At 48.3% G+C, this 20,506-nt stretch overlaps 1 protein-coding gene across 1 annotated transcript in view; it reads right to left on the minus strand.

Moving 5' to 3' along the window:
• The window catches only part of DCC (DCC netrin 1 receptor), a gene marked incomplete at its 5' end in the record, with an annotated part of 160,854 nt that overhangs the window by 28,921 nt on the left and 111,427 nt on the right, over positions 1-20,506 (minus strand). The window contains 6 exons of the mRNA XM_010002791.1: positions 1,478-1,510; positions 6,766-6,960; positions 8,000-8,107; positions 11,468-11,606; positions 15,225-15,403; positions 18,909-19,004. Coding sequence (XP_010001093.1) covers positions 1,478-1,510; positions 6,766-6,960; positions 8,000-8,107; positions 11,468-11,606; positions 15,225-15,403; positions 18,909-19,004 — 750 coding nt within the window. The remainder of the gene's footprint in view (positions 1-1,477; positions 1,511-6,765; positions 6,961-7,999; positions 8,108-11,467; positions 11,607-15,224; positions 15,404-18,908; positions 19,005-20,506) is intronic.

The raw sequence follows: 20,506 nt of genomic DNA on the forward strand, positions 1-20,506 counted from the left end.
TGATTTCTAGGGCAAATTAGCTGTTAGAAAGCAGATAAATGCTTGAGCTTGGAAACACAGGGAGACCTAGCCCCACAAACTTGTCTTTGTTGCTGAAAGATCAGGTGAAGACCTCAACCTTCATAGAATCCATCCCCAAGGTCACATCAACATGGAGGTTGAACTGAGATCCCAACAAGCCTATGGAGGATGTGCCAAGAAGCTTGAGAACATCTCCCCCTCAGATCCTACAGTCCAAGAGGAGGAAAATCCAGCACATTTCAGCTGCCCAGGTGAAAACCCAATATTTCTGCTCTACTGACACTGAGTTTTTCCCCAACAAGGGGCTCAGTGAAGAACTGAACCACAAACTTTCCACCCAGCCTGGCTTTTTTCCCCCCCTTTCTTCTATTTTTGAGACTGAACTCTTGGGTGATGCAGCTTCTTCTGGGTTTTCCAAACCTGCCTGAAAACATGTTCAGTGCAAATTTGAGAGGAATACACCAAAAATTTGCCTTCAGGCTTCTTCAGAACCACTTTTACCCTTTCAAAACAGGTTTTACCCACTCAGACCTGACATGTGCAACCCATGTGTGCCACGGTGCAGAACCATCATGCTGAGCACAACCAGCTGGTGATTTTATAACCTGTGTAGGTTTTTTTTTCAGCAAATGATCTGCTGGAAGCAGAGGGTGAATTTCCAAACCTGGTACAAAGTAAAATCCTAGTGAAGAAATGAGCTCTTAACTTCCAGGGATGCTCCAGGTCCAAGTAAAACCTTGGAAGTGACCTCGAGTTGACTCTGATCTCCTCAAGAAGATCCTCTCCTGGATAGTGAACTCAATCCACTAAATGGGGGTAAAATGGTGGCTGTGAAGTGAAGCCAATGAGTTGAGGTTTCCACCTCACTTGGCCTTTTCAGCTGGTGGGAAGTGAGAGTTCAAACCCAAACCAACCTCCTGAGCTCAGGCCTGAGGTTTCCAACTGTCACCAGGACAGTTCCTTGGGCAGATGTCACACCCATGTACAAAGGTTTCATCACTTTGCTGTGATGAAACGTGGCTGTTTTGAGAGCAAAAAAAGATGATCTAGGGTTTCTCACTGGGGAGGCTTTTGAACTTTCATCTCTAACCCACCAAAGGATGCAAGAGGAGCCTGGAAATGATGCTGAGCTTAAGGACACACTGTGTGAATTATTCAGAAGTGCAGCAGAAGAGACTAAAAATTGATCTCATACCAAGCAGCTTGACATTTTAATTGGTCCTTCAAAAAAAAACAACCCAGAGACAAAACAATTTCCTCTCCTCCTGAAAATTTACATCTTCCCCATCAAAGGAGCAGCCTCAGCTGAGCAGAACTTCATCAACAAGATTAATTACTGTACCAGTGTCTGCCTCATCCTGCCTCATCAGGTGTGTGGCCCAGGTGAGAAGTGTCCCCCCCCCTTCCCCCCAGCATGGCCTCCAGACCCCAGAAGAAAAGCTTGAGGGCACCATACCTTGGTCATTGGCCATTTTGTCAGGGTGCTCCACTGCAAGAAAGAGACAATGTCATTAGAGGATGGCAGCTCCACGTGGGCAAGGTGACACAGGGGACCTACAGCCCCGGGGACAGGACAGAGGGGACAGGAGGGGCTTCACCATTCCCTTGTTTGGTTTTTTTTTTTTCCTGAGAGATCCTGGAGAACTCAGAGGACAAACAAAGAGTCACAGAACCAGAGAATGCAAGTTGGAAGGGTCTCAAAAGGCTCCCATGTTGGAAGGGTCTCAAAAGGATCCCATGTTGGAAGGGTCTCAAAAGGCTCCCATGTTGGAAGGGGCTCAAAAGGATCCCAAGTTGGAAGGGTCTCAAAAGGATCCCAAGTTGGAAGGGGCTCAAAAGGATCCCATGTTGGAAGGATCTCAGAAGGATCCCAAATTGGAAGGGGATCAGAAGGATCCCAAGTTGGAAGGGGCTCAAAAGGATCCCATGTTGGAAGGGGCTCAAAAGGATCCCAAGTTGGAAGGGTCTCAAAAGGATCCCAAGTTGGAAGGGTCTCAAAAGGATCCCAAGTTGGAAGGGGCTCAAAAGGATCCCATGTTGGAAGGGGCTCAATAGGATCCCATGTTGGAAGGGCCCCAGCAGGATCCCAAGTTGGAAGGGGCTCAAAGGGACCATCAAGCCCAACTCCTTGCTCCACAACTAAACCATATGTTTAAGAGCATCACCCAGACACTCCTTGAATTCCAAACACAGTTTGAACATGGCCTTGGATCTGCTATTGTCACCATGTTCTTCCCAACCTGAAACCTTTCCCACACCTTTGTTTTCATTCCTGTTCTTTGTCAACATGATCTGGGGAGTTTAATTAAGCAAGAGGGGAAAAGGAGAGAGAGATACTTCTGCTTGGAATAATTACAGTCAAACCACCTACAACTTGAAAGCTCAGCCTGACTTATGTTATCATTATTTCTGCTTTTTACAAAGGGGTTTAAAACTATTTACATGTTTTTGCATAATAACCAGAGAAGAGAGTGGGATGTGAAGCTCCCCAGCCAAGATTTCAGAATTCAAAAGATATATTAAAGGCTTTTCTTTCCTGCCCAGCTACAAATTCTGACTATTTATGATATGGTTGAGGGAATGAAACTTCCCTCAGCTTCTTAAGTAGCTGCTATTGCCCTGAACTTTCAGGAATCTCTGGTCCTCCCTGGGTCACCACCTTTCCCTTAGGACAAAAGTGTTCATCAATCATCCTCCTGGCTTCTGGGACCTCCTGATGTCCCTCAAGTTCTACCCTGGCACCACTTGGCTGCCTGAACCAGGTGATGGGGGAGGCAAAACTCCCAACCAAGCAACTCTGCAGCCCTTTGGGGGGAATGAAATCTCCTCCCAGCTGGTGTCAGTGAGGATCTGAGGAACCACCTCGCCAAGGCAGCATTAGAGGGCACTGCAGGGCTAGAAATGCTGCCCCACACCAGCCCTGCCAAAAAAAGGGGGGTTGCAGGGGTGGGACCAGCATCCTCTGCTATTACAGGGCTCTGAGAGGAATGGCACAAAAGAGGCACCATTTCACCTGGTGTCCTCTTACAGCCCAGCCACAGCTTTTCTTGCATCCAACACCTGAAGCTCAGCCCACCACCTCCTCCTCCCTCTCTCTCCCTTCCCACCCACCCATTTCAAATCACAGCTGATCCAGTCTTTTATTCACACTGGATGTTCCATCTAGAGGTGCATGAACAGGCAAGTTGTGGTTTCTTTTTCACTTTCTATCCATGTAACGTGGTGTGTGTGATCCCAATAAGCAGGACACTACTCCCTAACCCTCTGGATTTCCAGAAGGGCTGGGTGGAAATCCTGGCTGAAACCCAGAACAGGTCCAGCTGAGCAGAAAAACAGGACAAGCACATGGAGTGAGTGCTTCTCTTTATATCTAAATATCTAAATCTCTGTCTCTCTCAGAATCATGGAATGGTTTGGGCTGGAAGGGACCTTCAAGATCATCCAGCTCCAACCCCCCTGCATGGGCAGGGACACCTCCCACCAGCCCAGGCTGCTCCAAGCCCCATCCAACCTGCCCTTCAACACTGCCAGGGATGGGGCAGCCACAGCTTCCCTGGGCAACCTGGGCCAGGCTCTCACCACCCTCACACCAAAGAATTTCCTCCTAGTATCCAACCTAATTCTCCCCACTTCCAGTTTTAATCCATCCCCCTCACCCCATCCCTCCCTGCCCTTGTCCCAAGTCCCTCCCCAGCTTTCCTGGAGCCCCTTCAGGCACTGGAAGCTGCTCTAAGGTCTCCCTGGAGCCTTCTCTTCTCCAGGCTGAACACCCCAACTCTCTCAGCCTGGCTCCAGAGCAGAGCTGCTCCAGCCCTCTCATCATCTCTGTGGCCTCCTCTGGACTTTCTCTATGAGCTCCTTCTTATGTTAGCAGCTCCAAAACTGGACCTAATATTTTCTGAAGTCCTCCAGACTCAGTAAGGACTCAGAAAAACTCCAGTAACGACCTCAAATTTCACCTCAAAAGACACAACAAAAAATCCCTGTCAAGATTTCATGTCCAATCCCATTTTCTCCTCCTATCCCAGGTCCTTAAGAAGGAGTGTATCAAGATTCTTCAGGCTTTGAGTGCTCAACTTCAGCAGCCAGAGCACGGAAAGAGCAGCTCCTCAACTGATGGAAACTGGTGCGGAGTGATGGATGTTCCCAGTGCAAGGACAATTTCCATAAGCTGAGGATCTGCCTGCAAAGCTGAGTGGGATAGAATATAAACTCATTGCTCCATGCTGGTGTTATTTACTACTAAACATATCTCTTTCTCACAGATCACTACGTTTTCATTAGGGAAGGAGACACTTGCTACAAACACCTCCCAATTACACCGCGAGTCGTTCGGTTCCCTCGGAGGAGCTTTATGTGCCACCATAAATAAACAAGGCAGTGGGGGACTAAGTGGAGCTTGGATGCTTCTTTAGGTGTAAACCTCCCTGTGATCAGGACATGGATTTGCCATCAGAGCCCACAGCACCACAGGGCACATCCACAGCTTCTGTTGATCCTCGTTCAGGGTGGGAAAACCCAACATTTTCATGGGTTGTTTTTTTTTTTTTGACATAATTCAGCATGGAAGAGTTGAGACTTCAAAAAGTCTTTTTCACCTCAAGTGTAGGGATAGATTTGTCAAAAATCCAGCTGAACAGTATTGAACATGACATATTCAGGGTGGAGAGCATTAAGGATTCATGGCAGGGGATTAAACGTAGTCCTCGTAGGCTATTACAAGATGTAACAAATGTAGACATTCATCTTTGGGGGATCTGTTGATCCTGCCTGATCTAGAATTCATTTCCCAAATGAGCTTTATGGCCCTTTGTATATACATTACAAAGTAGGCAATATCAAGTGCATTAATCTTGGGGTTTAGTTTGATATCTGGGTCTCTGCATCTTTTCATATCTCATTAGTCTGCAGTTATTATATTTTGATGCCTCAGTTCCTTTTCAACTCAGCCTAATAGACTCCTTCTGCTTAGCACAAATTGGGAGCATGAAATTAAGTTGGCACCATCCCCTTGAGGGAGATGAAGCACCCTCAACGTGGTTATCTCTCCACATTTCATGGCCTGGGAGAAGGAATAATCAGGATCCTCCCAATAACTCACTCAAAGTAGAACACGACTTGGGCAAGTCAGTCCCACAAACCTGGCCAGGCAGTGATAAGCTCCAAACAAGTGGATACAGTTTTTCTTTCCCTTTTTTCCCCCCCTGACTTTCACTAATTCATGAAAAATGTTGTATGAGGCTTTTTCTAATCTGAATGGTCACTAGGAACATGAACACCAGAGCAGGAAAAAGGAGCAAGCTCAAAATCCTTCCTTGTAGTGGGCAAAAAAAAGGGGGAGATTTCCCTCCTTCCTGCAGAGGCAGCAGAAAAATGGGCTCTTCACATCAAGGTCTGCTGGAAGACAAACTCAAAGACAAGCTCTCCTGGAAGACAAACTCAAAGACAAGCTCTCTCCAAACCCAACCAACCAGTTGGCCATGGGAATGCCCATGGGGTGGTGCAGGACCCCTTCTCTGCAGTCATTTGGCTTGGCTTAGAGTCACAGACCACCAGGTTGGAAGGGACCTCAGGGATCATCTGGTCCAGCCTTGCTAGGTAATAATAGAGTTGAAATAGGTGGCTCAGCACCCTGGCAAGCTGAGACTGAAACCTGCCCTATGTGGGGGAATCCATCACTAATCTTGGGAGACAATTCCAGCTTGTGTTACATAAAGTCACTTCGAATCGATTCAAAAGAAAACACATTCCAAGCCTCTCAGCCCTGGGTTTGAGGCTGAATTTCCTTAATTCCAGCCCCCAGTTGTGACTTCTCAGGCTCAGCCCGTGCTCAGGTTCAACCCCCTGCTGCCAAGATGGCATTTTTACCTACAAAGGCCTGGATTTTCTCCAGAGAAGCAGCAGCAACGTGCTCTCGCACGTGCCACGCTCCTTCCCTGGCACAGCTTGGCTGGTTGGTGTCATGGGGAGTTTTTCCTTAATTACACCTCTTTGGAGAAGTAATTTCCTCCTTTTTGTGCAAGCAAATGAGTGACAGTTCCAACAGGAGGAGCAGAGCACCCTGCTTCCCACTCCCTGACATCTTTATAACGAGTCATTTCGGGGTAGATCACGTCAGGTCTTCACATCAACAGGCAGCAGGGGAAGAGAGAAGAGGAATAATCTCTCCTTGCTTATTTGATGCTGAGACAAAAGGGAGTCACTTGCTCTCAGAAACACTGGTGCTGAAACACCAACCCCCAAAAATAAATAAATGAGGGTGCTCCTGTTTTTCCTGCTCAGTGGTCACTAAGGGAGAAGGATCAGGTATTCATGAGTTTGTTGTTCAGGGACTGAAAACCACCTGGCATGACTTTCCCCAGGCAAAATCAAGCTGCTGAGGTTTTGCAATTTGAATTTTGCCTGCCTGTGCTGCTGCTAGGAGTGAGGCACTGCAGGTTCCTCCAGTCACTGGAGGATCCCAAAGGAAAAGGGACCTCCCTTGAGAAACCCAGTCCGATCCAATTAGCTTCCCCCTTGCTGGCAGGAAGGGAGGGGGTGTCAGAACGTGTTCCCCTCAGCTGAGGGAAGTTAAAAAGACAGTTAGTGCCTCATGATGTGCTTTACTTTTGTCATCTCCTGTGTGCTAAGCTACTTTTATCTCTCAAGCATCATTTCAAGTCATTGGATTTCTTCTGGATTCATTGCAAAGCCTTCCAAAATTCCAGTTCCCATTCCTATCCAGGAGAAGAAACAAATCCAAACCTTTCAGTGTCCGGAAGAAAATAGGATCTGAGAGAGGCCCCACACCCTTGGCATTCCGAGCTTGGATTCTGAAGTAGTAGACAGTGTCCAGGTTGAGGTCCAGCACCTGGTGGGTCAGGCGGTCGCCGCTGATGGACTCCATCATCCAGTCGTCAATGGGAGCGTTCTTGTCCAGGGTGTAGAAGAGGATGTAAGCTGGAGAAGAACACAGGCTCTCCATGAGTGCTGCAAGGAGGTTGGAGCCACCACCAGATAGGTCTCAAAAAGCAGCTGTCTGAAACCAGGGGGTTCTTTTTAAAGGGGAGAATGGTGGGTCTTCGATTGAAACGGCTTTGAGGAATCATGGAATGGTTTGGGTTGGAAGGGACCTTCAAGAACATCTAGTTCCAACCCCTCTGCTATGAGCAGGGACACCTCCCACCAGCCCAGGTTGCTCCATCCAACCTGCCCTTCAACACTGCCAGGGCTGGGGCAGCCACAGCCTCCCTGGGCAACCTGTCCCAGGGTCTCACCCAACTGCTCATAGTGACGTGCCCACCACGTGCCCATTTTTTGATGAGCAGAATCTCTCCCAATAATTCTACACCTCTGAGATGTCTATTGGAAACCTAAAATGATCATTCCTATGCAACATCACAGAACTCCACTATGTTTTTTCCAACTAAATGAACATTCAAGTTTTGTATTGGATTTCTTAATTAGACATGAAGGTTCGAGGCAGCATTTTGGAAAAGCAAAATCTGTCATGGTGAAGCATCCATTAAATTCACTTCTTGTCAGTAAAAATTAAGGGTTGTTTGTTGTTTTTTTTTTTCTCCCTCATCATCACTGCCTGAAATTGCTATTGTAGAGTGAAACATCTCCCAATAAATTCTCCCACGATGTGCTGCACCAAGCAACCTATCATTAGATCCATGATGGGTTACATGATTGCAAAAGAAAGTCCTCATGAGTAGTCATTGCTCATTATCACAGAGAAGCACATCTCACAAAAACCTTGGCTTTGAGTGCTGCAAATTGTTTTACAACTCACATGACTGCTCTTTGCATTTATAATAAAAGGTTGAAGTTCTAGATCTTCCCCAAGATTGAATGTTAGACCAAGTGGAGAGCAAGAGGAAATAAGATGAGAGCAAACTGAATCCAAAACAAAAGAGATATAGGGAGTGAAAGGAGCAAATGATCAGAGCAGTAAAAAAAACCCCAGAGAGCAAGGGATGATGTAAATGGTTACCAGTAATTTTTCCATTGGCTTCCAAGGGTGGCTGCCAGCTGACAGTGACAGCCCGGGGCTTCCCTTCCCTTGTAATAACTGTCAGGTCCTTGGGAGCAGAGGTTGGAGCTGAAAAGAAGGAAAAGAATTGACAAGTTATTCCCCTGGGTTGGAATTCCTTACAGATGGGAGCAGGGCCAAGCTGCTCAGGAGGTATTTCTTGCTTCCTTAGATCCTTCCGAAGAGGAAGTGTCCTTAGATGCAGGTCAAACATGCATTTCAAGCATCAAAAACCAGATGGCTGGTCTAGAAGTGATGATTTAATCGTGGCAAATGGACAAAAAGCTGCACCAAACCTGAGGTTTGGTGGAGACCTCTTCTCCTGCCACTATCAGTCCCTACAGTTCAACCACCAAGGCCTCCAAGAACATCTCATATGAAACACTAATAACATCATGGCTTCTCTGTCAGGAACATTTCTAGGTATGTCCCAGCATGAAACAAACCTCATGGTGTATATTCATTAAAGAGATGCTCAGCTTGGGACATTGTAGGCAGGACAGAACAATGTGAGCTTCTCTGTTCCCACTGCATTGCAGCTGGAAGGTTGGATTTGCATCCTGATGCTGGCCAGGAGGTCTGGCACAGTGGCCCAGGTATTATCAAATCATACATTTCAGGATAAAGGAAATGTGGGCAATGATTGAAAACCAGTTAGGAAAGAGGAGTCATAAATTGATGCTGAGACCATAGTTCCTTTAGTTGGTTTGTTGATGCCTTAGAGCCTGGAGAACATGGTGCAGGAGCATCATCTGTGTCCTCCCCATCTGGCCACTAAACAACATTCTGGCCTGACCAGCTGCTCCAAAGTCACTTTAGGAGGTAAAGCTGATGCTGAGCTAAACCAGCCTGATCTAAAGCACAGACACAAATCTTCAGGGTGCCAAACTTTCACTGAACTTGACCAGGAAGGAAGGGAAGAGCCAGCTGCTCTGGTCACAAGGAGCTGATCCCTTGGAAGCAACACTGAGCAGATGGTCTTGTGGTGTTTGCACCACAGGTGGAATCCAGAAAGCAACCAAGAAACCTGCACACAGAAAATAGGAAGCTCCTTCATCATTTATATATATTTTAAGCAGGTGACTACTCATCAGCTGGGGAGGCTTTTCACCAGAGAGGTCAGTGAGAGGACAAGGGGGGATGGTTTTAAACTGGAAGAGGGGAGATTTAGGTTGGACATCAGGAAGAAATTCTTCACCATGAGGGTAGGAAGGTGCTGGAACAGGTTGCCCAGAGAAGCTGCCCCAATCCTGGAAGTGTTGAAGGCCAGGTTGGATGAGGCTTGTGCAGCCTGGGCTGGTGGGAGGTGAAACATCCTCCAACTCAGCAGAAATGATTGTGCTTCCACCACATCTCTCTGCATGCAAACAGCACCTTGACCTTCACCGCTACTTTCCATGTTCTGACATGAACCCTTCCTGGTGTGTCCTCATGAACTAACCCTTTCCCTTCCTAGTCTTTAGTCTTTTGGGAGATGAAACTAGTCAAGTTTGCAAGGCCCCCTCCTGCCCCACAGCCTTGCCAGGCTGGTGAAGACCATAAAGAGTGGCTGAAGTTGAGCTCTGCTCTCAGCAGACTGGGGACAGAAGATACCATGAGAAAAATCAGAGCTTTAGATGTTTCCCTCACTGCTCATCAACAGCCCTCCCATCAGTGGGGCTGGTGGGGGCAGATGTGGGGACAGAACTTGGCTCTGAGAGTTGCTTTTGAGTGATGGGCAGAACAACTCTCCCTTGCCACCCTAGTGGTCTCCAGGGAATTGTGTAGCCATGCTGAGCTGGAGGTTCTTTAAGAGCATCAAGAGAAAGTCAGAATGGGTCCAAAACAGGCAATAAAGATCAGCAGTCCAGATTAATTAACAGAGCTGCTCCATCCAGCTCAGATAATTGCACTGCAATCCCATGGGAACAAAAACCTCAGGACACATCTTCCCTCTTCTTCCCTCTTTGTGAATGACCTGGAACATTCTCTGGGCTTCATTTTGAAAAGAAGCCAACAAGTCCATCTTGCCCAGCAGATTTCAGTTGGTATCTCCTGGTGGAAATTTGGCAGGGCCCCCAGAGTGTTTTGAAGGCCCTCAGGAAACCAAAGCACGTGCTGCTCTGGTGCCCAGGTGGACATGTTGCTGTCTGCAACATCTGAAGATGGAAAGCATTTCAAACCAACCATAGACATTCCTACTTCTGGTCAAGGTCTTCAGGCAACCATAAAGAAGGTGGGAAATCTAGTAGGTCTGCACTATGAAGTTCAGTGGAGATATCAACCAGTCACAGAATGTGTGGGGTTGGAAGGGACCATTCAAGTCCAGTGTTCAGGGGGGTTTTTTACCAGATCAGGTTGCTCAGAGACTTGTCAAGCTCGACTTTAAAGGTCTTCAGGGATGAGGCCTCCTCCACCTCTCTGGACAACCTGTTGCTCTGCTTCACCACCCTCATTGTAAAGAACTTCTTCCTGATATTCAACCTGAACCTACCCTGCTTTAGTTTAAGGTCACTGCCCTCATTCTGTGGCCACATACTCTCATCAAAAGCCCCTCCCCAGCTTTCCTGGAGCCCCTTCAGGCCCTGGAAGGTGCTCTAAGGTCTCCCTGGAGCCTTCTCTTCTCCAGGCTGAACACCCCAACTCTCCCAGCCTGGCTCCAGAGCAGAGCTGCTCCAGCCCTCCCAGCATCTCTGTGGCCTCCTCTAGTCTTGTTCCAACAGCTCCAAGTCCTTCTTATGTTGGGGGCTCCAGAGTTTTACTCAGTACTCCAGGTGGAGTCATAGAGGATCAGAGTAGAGAAGGAGAATAACCTCCCTCAACCTTCTGGCTTGTAAAGAAAATCTACCCAGGAGTGTCACAGGCTCAAGAGCTTCTCCTAAAAGAAATACAAACTTCATGGCAGAGCCCAGCCAGGGATCAGGACACGTGCAGTCATCAACACCAAGGTGAGAACCAGAAGTAAAGCCCAGGAGGACTATTTCCTTACCATGGTCCACTGAAGGACCACAAAAGAGACAGTAACAATTACATTCTGGAAGGGACCTTCAAGATCATCCAGTCCCAACCCCCCTGCATGGGCAGGGACACCTCCCACCAGCCCAGGCTGCTCCAAGCCCCATCCAACCTGCCCTTCAACACTGCCAGGGATGGGGCAGCCACAGCTTCCCTGGGCAACCTGGGCCAGGCTCTCACCACCCTCACAGTGAATTTCTTCCTCATGTCCAACCTCAATCTCCCCTCTTCCAGTTTGAAACCATCACCCCTCATCCTCTCACGAGACCCCCTCGTCCCAAGCCCCTTCCTCACACCTTCAGGCAAAACGAAGAGCTGTGGTTCATTGTGCACAGACAATGTTGGTTGATGCAGTGAGGAGGAACTTCAACACCACTTCTGAAGCCAAGGACAACTCCCCCCCCAAGCCAACCTTTCCAGCAGCTCCTGCCCTACCTGCTTCGTAGGTGGTGGCGTGCGCCGTCATGCTCCAGGTGCTGGACCGTCGCCCCTTGGTGACCATGACAGAGAACTCATACATGGTGTTGGGCTTCAGCCCCAGCACGGTGTGACTCAGAGCAGTTGTGTCTGCTGACTGCAAAGAGAGGGAGTGGAGAACATCTTAAAAACCACTTGGCTGGGACCTGAGCACAACACAAGGCTCCGACGGGCTCCTTTCCCAAGCGGAACGTCCCTCCTGCTCCCTCCACGGGGGTGTTTTTAGCCCCCTCAAGCTGATCCTCAACCTGCTGCCTGGATTTTTGGCAGGGAAAGAAATGATGGGGATGCTTTCTCTTCCTCTCTCCCCAGACAAAGCAAATGGGCAGGCATTTCTTTCTTCAACATGCAAATTGGAAGCTAACCCTGTGGCCTCCACCCACGCCAGGAGGAACAAGAGGAGCATTCCCATCACTTCAACACCCCTTTCCAGCCTCTTGGATGGACTCCTTCTAAAAAAGGAGAGACTTTTTTTAATCTAGACTGATTTTTTAGGGGAGGTTTGACCCCTGGAATGGACCTGATTAAGGCTTGGACACATCTTGATGGCAGAGACCCAAATATGACCCAGGAGCCCTGCATAAAGCTGCATTTTGGTATCACCAGCCACACTTGTGCTGAGTTAAATAAGAAAGGTTTCTATCTTAGACCCTATTTGAAACATCTCATTGATCTGCCTCCCTGGGGTGTGTTATGAACAACCAAACATATTGATCTTTTCTGGGTTTTGGTTGATAGAGCTTATTTTTTTGGGGGGCCTCAGCCTGGAATTTTGGGTCAATTGGAAGCAAACTCCAGTATCAAAGGAGAAGGAAATTAAGGGACCAATTGGCACCAACTGGATCAAATCAATTCCCATGCTCTTCAAGCTGGGTGAGCAACCCTCCAGCATCAGCAACTTCCAGGCCATGGAGGTAGAGGTATTTCACATTTTTCTTCACCTGTGTCCTTAAAGTAAGGCCAATAGATCTATGACTTTGAACCAGGCAACTATTTGATGTCCACACTGGGGAAGGGGTTCATGAGAAGGCACCTTGCTGGCAGTGATGCCATTCTCCTGCTCATCATCAGATGATTAGAAAATCAGTCACTGAATCCATTGATCCCCCCAAAAAAGGGATCATCAAGTTCAGAATAAAGGAGAAATATTCAAATGGCAGCCAGTTTAATTACTGAACAGGCTCTATCTCCCTCCATGGTACTTCTCTTTACAAGTGCTCTGGCAGGTGTTTTACATGTTACTTGACAGGAAGACTTGATGCAATCCCAGGTTTTATCTCCTTCAGCCTCAACTAAAATTCCTCATTCTTGGAAATCAGCAGGTTTGCAACTCACATGTGCTGGGCTTCACTCCAGCTGAGAATCTCCCTCTACAAAAAGTCTTCCTGAAGCACAGACAACACCTCCAACCTGCACATCCATCACCTTGCTCAACCAAAGATGGCCAGACCTCCCTGCTGGAGTTTACACTCATTATTCTTTGACTAAGAGCTGGATTGAAATATGGGGAAGAATCATTTTCTCCCCCAGGAAAGATTCTGGAAGAAACAGAAGGGTTTGTGGCATAAAATCCTCCTCAGCATGACTGAAGGCAACTCAAGCTGAGAACTATCACTAGGGAAGTGCTCAGATATTACACATGAACAGGAAAAATGCCCATGGAAAAAAAAGCCAACCCTAAAAAATAGGGTGTGGACAAAATAAATTGGAACATAAAAGACACAGGGGTTTTGTTTGTTTGTTTGTTTGTTGTGGGGGGTTTTTTGGTTAAAAGAAAGTGATTTGTCTCCAGCTGAGTGTAATTCTCTGCCTGCAATATTAGCATTTCAGTAGTCACAAACCTCCTTGAAGTGATTATCACCTCGAGATGAAGAGGATGGGACTGCAGAACCTTTAGCAATGGTGGGGACAGGTGGTACAAAGCAAAGCTGGAAGGGCCAACTTGAATTCCTAACCTCCTAACTTCAATGGGAAGGTCTAAACCCATCCCTGTATTGGAGTCGATGCCCATTTTTTGAAGCAATGGGAGATTTGGGTGGAAACATCTCAAAAGAATTCAACACCCAATGCAAGTGCCATGGGAACCTACTTGTGGGCCTGATCCTGAGGCAAACAGAAGCACTCCTCCCTGTTTTCCAAGAATAATGGAATGATCTTGTTTTTCTTGGAAAAATTTGTGTGGATATTTGAAGAAAACAGACCCTCCTCTCCTTAAGGATTTTTTCTGCTTCTGGGTGATGGAGCTGGAAGAAATGAATCAGACTGGCTCTTTAAAAGCTACTCACAGACTGGTCAAACTAGAGACCATTGAATCAATCTGGTTGGAGAAGAACTTGAAGAGCATCCAGTCCAACCATTCCCCCAGCCCTGCCAGGGCCACCACTGCCCCATGTCCCTCAGCACCACATCTACATTGGATGATTCAATGATGGGGGAGAAGCTCTTGCCTTCCATCTCTTTCCTCATTCCCAAGTCTTCCCAAAATTACCTGGCAAAGATCTCAAGAGGAGAGCCAGTAAGACCTAAAGAGACCCATCTTCTGGGGTTTAGAAATGTCAACTTGTATTCAGACACATCATCCAGGCTTTAACTGGAGAAGCCTCAGACCTGGCCTTCATCTGAAAGTTCTCTGTGACTTGTGTGAGACTGCTTTTGGTAGGAGAGAGTAAAAAATAATGAGGCATTCATTGGCAGGATAAAAATAAATCCAACCAACTCAGCATGGATTGATATGGACCTGGAGACAAAGGGAAACAACTGCTTTGGTAGGGCAGGTGAGGAAGGACACCATGGAGAAGGTGGGAGTTATAGGAGGGGCAATATAGAAGCTGAAGACAGTGGGGAAAAGGGAACTTGTTGCTCAAAAACAAGCCAAGAAAAAAAGCCTCAAGGTCCCATGCTTGTTCCTTCCCATTCCCTGTCCCACTGGATCTCTTTGCTGCACCACAGGTGGTGCAAAAAGAAACTCTCCTACAGAAAGGAGCTGCTGTCATGGCCAATCAGACTCAGCCTTCCATACACTAACCTTCATTTTTTTGCCCTTTGGGATTATGGAATCACAGAATCATTGAATGGTGAAGGTTGGAAGGACCTTAAAAATCATCAGGTCCCCCCTGCCATGAGCAGGGACACCTCCCACCAGACCAGGCTGCACAAGCCCCATCCATCCTGGCCTTGAACACCTCCAGGGATGGGGCAGCCACAACCTCCCTGGGCAACCTGTTCCAGTGCCTTCCTACCCTCATGGGGAAGAATTTCAGCACGTGTATGAACATGTCATCTGGGTGGGGGAAACTGCCATGTGGTGTGGATCATAGAACCCCAGACTGGTTTGGGTTGGAAGGGACCTTAGAGATCATCTTGTTCTAAACCTGCCATGGGCAGGGACACCTCCCACTAGACCAGGCTGCTCCAAGCCCCATCCAAGTTTGCAAATGCCACTTCTCCCCATTCACACTGCACTGTTGTGCTACTAGATCTGTGACTGATTTATACCATAAAGATTCAAGACCCAAACCTCCAACCCTTGGCAGGTGGAATTCAAAGAGGCCACTTCCCTCCACCTAAACCCACAGGTTCCCAGGGAGCAGGAGTCACTCGGGCAACTCTCCTCTGGACTGAAATGAGGAGGCCATAAAAGCCAAGCCAGACTCTTTGCAAACACAACCTGAAGGGCTGAAATGGCTGCTAAGTTGAGAAGATGTGAAAGTGTCACCTTGTACTTGGCACTGGTCGAGTAGCTCGTTCTCCATCGCACCGTGTAGAAACGAACCTCCGTTGCCTTTTGGTTCTTGGGGACAGAGTTGTCTGCCCAGATGACCCTCACTGCATCATGTGTAAGTGCAACAGCCTGGACACCTACTGGTGGGAGCATGGGGGTGGAGATATCTGGGACTGAGGTAGGGAAATCGTCAAGCAAAGGATAAAAATCAACTTCTAATGGGTCGATGGGGTCTGGGTTCCATCCATCACCCAATGAGCATTCCAAAAGAAATGGAGAGGTAAGTTAAACAGAAAAGGAAAGAAAAAACAACAAACCAAAGCAAAACACAAAGAGCCACCAAGGGGCACACAGCACAATGGGTTAAATGCATGGCATTAATGAGGAGGAGGAACATGGGGAGAACAGAAAGAAAGGCATTAATGCAAAATGAGAACTCGCCCTCCACAGCTCAGTTACATCACTACAACACAACTAACCAGTGCTCCAACCAGCCTTCAGAGCACTAACCAGTGTTTTTGACATGACCTGCTGAAAGGCTTCCAGGCATGGTGGGTCTCCTTCACACCAGATGAAGCCCATGCACACTCCTTCCTCCAAATGACTTCCCTTGCCATCCAAACCTGACCCCACTGAAATGAAACCACCCAGGCAGGGAAGAGTCCATCACCTCCCAACCTGATTTCCAAACATGACCCTCGTGGAGGAGCTCCCCACACTGTCCTCCCTCAACAGCCTCTTTTGGTGGCTTGAGGTGCTTGAAAGGAAAACCTGCATCTCCATCCACACGTGTCGGGCAAACCAGAGCGCGACGACGTCCGAGGGGAAGATCTTGGGCTGCCACTGTCACTGGGAGATCTGGGCACCCCCAGCTGTGAGGAGGTGGGTGATCTTCTTGCTGGGTTCAGGGGGTCTTCTTCTGGGCTCAGGGGTTCTTTGGGGAGCAAGGTGTTGAGCACCACGTGCAGGCCACGGTGACACCGGGGCACGTCCTGGCTGGGTTAGTTACCTGCTGGTTACCTGTTGACTCTGCCCTTTGGGGAAGGCAACTTCTGGCCTCCCTTTGAGAGCTACACTCATTATTTACTTCCTCCTGAAATTGCTAAATACAACTTCAAAAGGCAGCGAGTGCAGCAAAAAAACCACACCAACAAAGGAGGAGGGGGTTACGTTTCAGTGAGTGGTTTTTTTCCCCCTGCTTAAAATAATGTGCTAATTAATTAATCAAAGCAGAAATGACTCTAATATTCCCTCCCTGGCTGTGGCTACAGTTTGCCTGCTCCATGTGCAAACCCAGCTCCTGACACTCTTTGATCCCTCCTGGTTTGGGGTTTGTCTGATTCATTCTTCAGAACCTGGGGAGGTCACAGCCTTCAGCAGGGAAACCAGAGGAGAAACAAGGATGTTTCAAATGCACCATCAGCCATCAGGTTCCACCAGCTCCTTTGGTTGCTTCTCTCACCAAAAGCTGCTTTATCAGCTTTAATAAGAGCACTGAAGGAAATCAAACCACCCAGTTGCTGTTGGGAGGGATCCAAAAGTCCAGCACATTCCAATAACTTCTTTTCTCTCCCAATCCTGGTGAATTGAGCTTCTCCAAGTTGAAAAGGAGCAATTTCTTCTTCTGAATGGAAGTTTTCTTGGTTGTAACCTTTGGGAGGGGAGAAATGCCTGTTTCTGTTGGGATTTATTTATTTTTCCTACCAACTGATGATGGAAGTTGATGAGCCTGGAGCTGAGTTGGTTAACAAATGTTGCTTTTTCCCTTCTCCTTTCTTTCCCACCCTGAAAACTGAAGGCCTGTTGCTGAGGGGCTTCTGGCAACAACCTGGCTTTAGCAAAACAAAACATCTCAATCCATGAAGATCATTCAGTGTCTGAAACACGTCACCACTGACCTGAGGAAGAGGGAAAGGTCCAGAATCCACCCGTGGTCCCTCAAGACTTTCTCCACTTCCCACTGAAGCTTCAGGTGTTCTTTACTTCTGCATGGACAACCTGCCATTTGGAAGCTGCCACCCCCTGGCAGGAATTTGCCCTCCTTGGCATTGTTTCTGTGAGCTCTGCACGTTGTGTAACTTCAGTTTGCAGCCCAGCAGACACCAGAGGATGTAAAGATGGTAAATGGACACACAATGGCAGAGTTTTGGGGGTTTTTTTTGGTGTTTGTGGTACAGTTTCCATGCTTTCCTGCTTTGCTAGAAGCATTTTTTTGAGATGTTCCTCCAGGAATGAGGCTGTTGACTCCTTTCAGAGGCTGCATCCCATGGGTGGGAGGTGGTGGGAAGCCCAGGGTCCAGACAACCCTCAGCAATCAGAGAGCAGCCCCAGCTGAACTGCTCACAGATCATCATCAGGTCAGTTCACCAAAGCAAGAGCCCAAACCTGAGTCACCTTTCCCCACCTGCTTTATGAAAGGTTATAAACCCAATCCCACCAGCCAGCAGGGTAGTTTTTAAACAGAATCAACAGGGGAAAACAACAACAACAACAAAACCCCCTTCAAAATCGAATTATATTTGGATCCTGAGGCAAACTGACTGGAAACAGATTTTACCAGACACAAACTCATCAAGAATGACCTCTGTAGACACCAGGCAAGAAGAAAGATTAATCATTTTGAGCCAGAAGTTCCCTGACACTTATTGTATCTCATATAGCGTGTCATGGTTGCCCTTCATTGTGTAATTAATCTTTTTCTCCTGCTTTCTTTTTCCTCCTGACTTTCCAAGATTTCTCATGGGAATACTTCACAAAAGCCATGGGGAGAGAAGCTGCTTTTCCCTTGCAGAGCCACAGGAAGGGCCATGGGGTTGGTTTCTCCCTCACGATCCACCCAAGCCAGCGTCAGCGATCGGGTTTGCTCTCAGTGACACAGCTCCCCTTTCCAGGCAGCTCTGAACACCAAGGGTGAAACGCCAGGAAAAAAACCTTCACCAGACACCAGGGCCACTCCAGAGGGAAAAGAGCTGTGTGGTTTTGCTAGTTGGAAAAAATTCTTTCAACCCCTCATCAGGCCCAAGCCAGCAGTGATGGCAGGAAACCCAGCAGGCAAGGCTGGCAGGTGGTGCAACCCAGGAATAAATTGCATTTTAGAACTTCCCAACAACCCACCTGTGAAAAACAGGTGCCTAAAAGCACCCCCTGCTCTGTTACCTCTGGGTAATCCCTTCTCCAAGCCTTCTCCTGCTAGAGGACCTTTTCAGAACGTTCCTTCACCTCCTGCAACCCCTCTGAGGGCTTCTAGAAACACGAAGGGTGACTGGGCTGTTAATTCATTTTCCTTTCCACTGCTTGAGAAATGAAGGAAACCAAACCTCATTTCATCAGGGCTTCATCCAGCCAAGTTATTCACCACGATTCTGCCCTGATCTGGAACCATTTCAACTGTCTGGGAGTCCTGCCCCATCCCAAGACCACCTGCCCCAAAGAGCAACTGATCCTGAGCATCCCAACAAGTTCATGGAGCCAATTTCTGGAAAGGGTCAATCACTCATTCCAGCTGAGTCATTCCAAGCAAGTGGGAAATGAAGCTGTTTTCTTGAAGTGGGAAACCCAGAGGTTGCAGAGCTCTTTTCTTCCATTGTCCTGACCAGAATGATGTGGCCTAAAGTGCACCTGGGTGAGGAGAACGTTCCTTGATGGGCAGCAGGTTGTGACCCAGCATTTGCAACTCACCTGTCATGGACCTGGTGGTGGCACTTTCATAGAGAGGGACCCCTTCTCCTGCATTGTTAAAGGCCTTCAAGGAAATGACATAATGGGAACTTGGCTCTGCAGGAGAGAAGAGAAATGGGAAGATAAAGCACAGACTGTGAAAGTCAGATCCGGGATGGAGAAGGGAGGAGAGAGGTTTCCTGAAAAACAAGACAAAAGAAGGTGAAGCAAAAGCTTGTGCAACCTAAGTGATGAGCACAACTGCTGCTCATCATCCTTGTTCCCAAAGGTTTTATTTATCATAAACACCCAGACTGGTTTGGGTTGGAAGGGACCTTCAAAATCATCTAGTTCCAACCCCCTGCATGGGCAGGGACACCTCCCACCAGCCCAGGCTGCTCCAAGCCCCATCCAACCTGCCCTTCAACACTGCCAGGGATGGGGCAGCCACAGCTTCTCTGGACAACCTGGGCCAGGGGCTCAATGTTCTGGTGGTTTCTTCTTCAATAACAATCTGAAGTTCTTTTAGTCACCTGCACCTTGGTGTGCATGAGAGCTGGAACCAGTTGGATGTATCAGCTGGACCTCCTGACCCAACATTCAAAGCAGACATGGGGCTGTGTGTGGTGCTACACAGAGGGAGGGGGGATGCTGGTGGGGTACCAGTGCCTTCCCAATGGCTCCCAGATGGAGCTGGGAGAGCTGAGGCCATGGTGCTGAGCTCCAGTGGGCAGGGAAGCATCCAGCCCCACAGGAGGGATGAAGCAGGAAGAGCTGGTTGAGGGTCACCAGCCTTGGGATCCTAAAAATCACAGCAGGGAACCACCAAACACCCCCTTCCCTGGTTTCCCACTGTCAGGATTGCACCAGTAATAGTCATTTCATCACTTTTTCACCATGCTGAGCTGGCTCCAGTGGCCAAGTTCCCCATGGATCTGCTCTCTGGTCTGGGGAAGGTTCCATTTGCAAAGAGGAGCTGGGATGGGGATGGAGATGCAACCTGGAACTGGTTTGGGGGAGGTTCCATTTGCAAAGAGGAGCTGGGATGGGGATGCAGCCTGGAACTGGTCTGGGGGAGGTTCCATGTGCAAAGAGGAGCTGAGATGGGGATGAGGGTGCAACCTGGAACTGGTTTGGGGGAGGTTCCATTTGCAAAGAGGAGCTGGGATGGGGATGCAACCTGGAACTGCTTTGGGGGCGGTCTCATCTGGATACAGGAGCTGAGATGGGCATGCATCCTGGAACTGGTCTGGGGGAGGTTCCATTTGCAAAGAGGAGCTGGGATGGGGATGGAGATGCAACCTGGAACTGGTTTGGGGGAGGTTCCATTTGCAAAGAGGAGCTGGGATGGGGATGCAACCTGGAACTGGTTTGGGGGAGGTTCCATTTGCAAAGAGGAGCTGGGATGGGGATGCAACCTGGAACTGGTCTGGGGGAGGAACCACTTGCAAAAAGGAGCTGAGATGGGGATGAGGATTCAACCTGCAGCTCTTGCTTAGAAACAGAACAGATTCAGGTGGTTAATTTGCTGCTAAGTGGAGCAAGGAATCATTGCTTGAGTCTTCTCTTAGAGAAGAGGGGAAAGGGCCATTTGCCAGGGTGCAGTGTTTGAACCAAGC

This window comes from Chaetura pelagica, unplaced genomic scaffold (genome assembly GCF_000747805.2).
Source record: "Chaetura pelagica isolate M959 unplaced genomic scaffold, ChaPel_1.0 scaffold91, whole genome shotgun sequence".
Lineage (NCBI taxonomy): Eukaryota > Metazoa > Chordata > Aves > Apodiformes > Apodidae > Chaetura > Chaetura pelagica.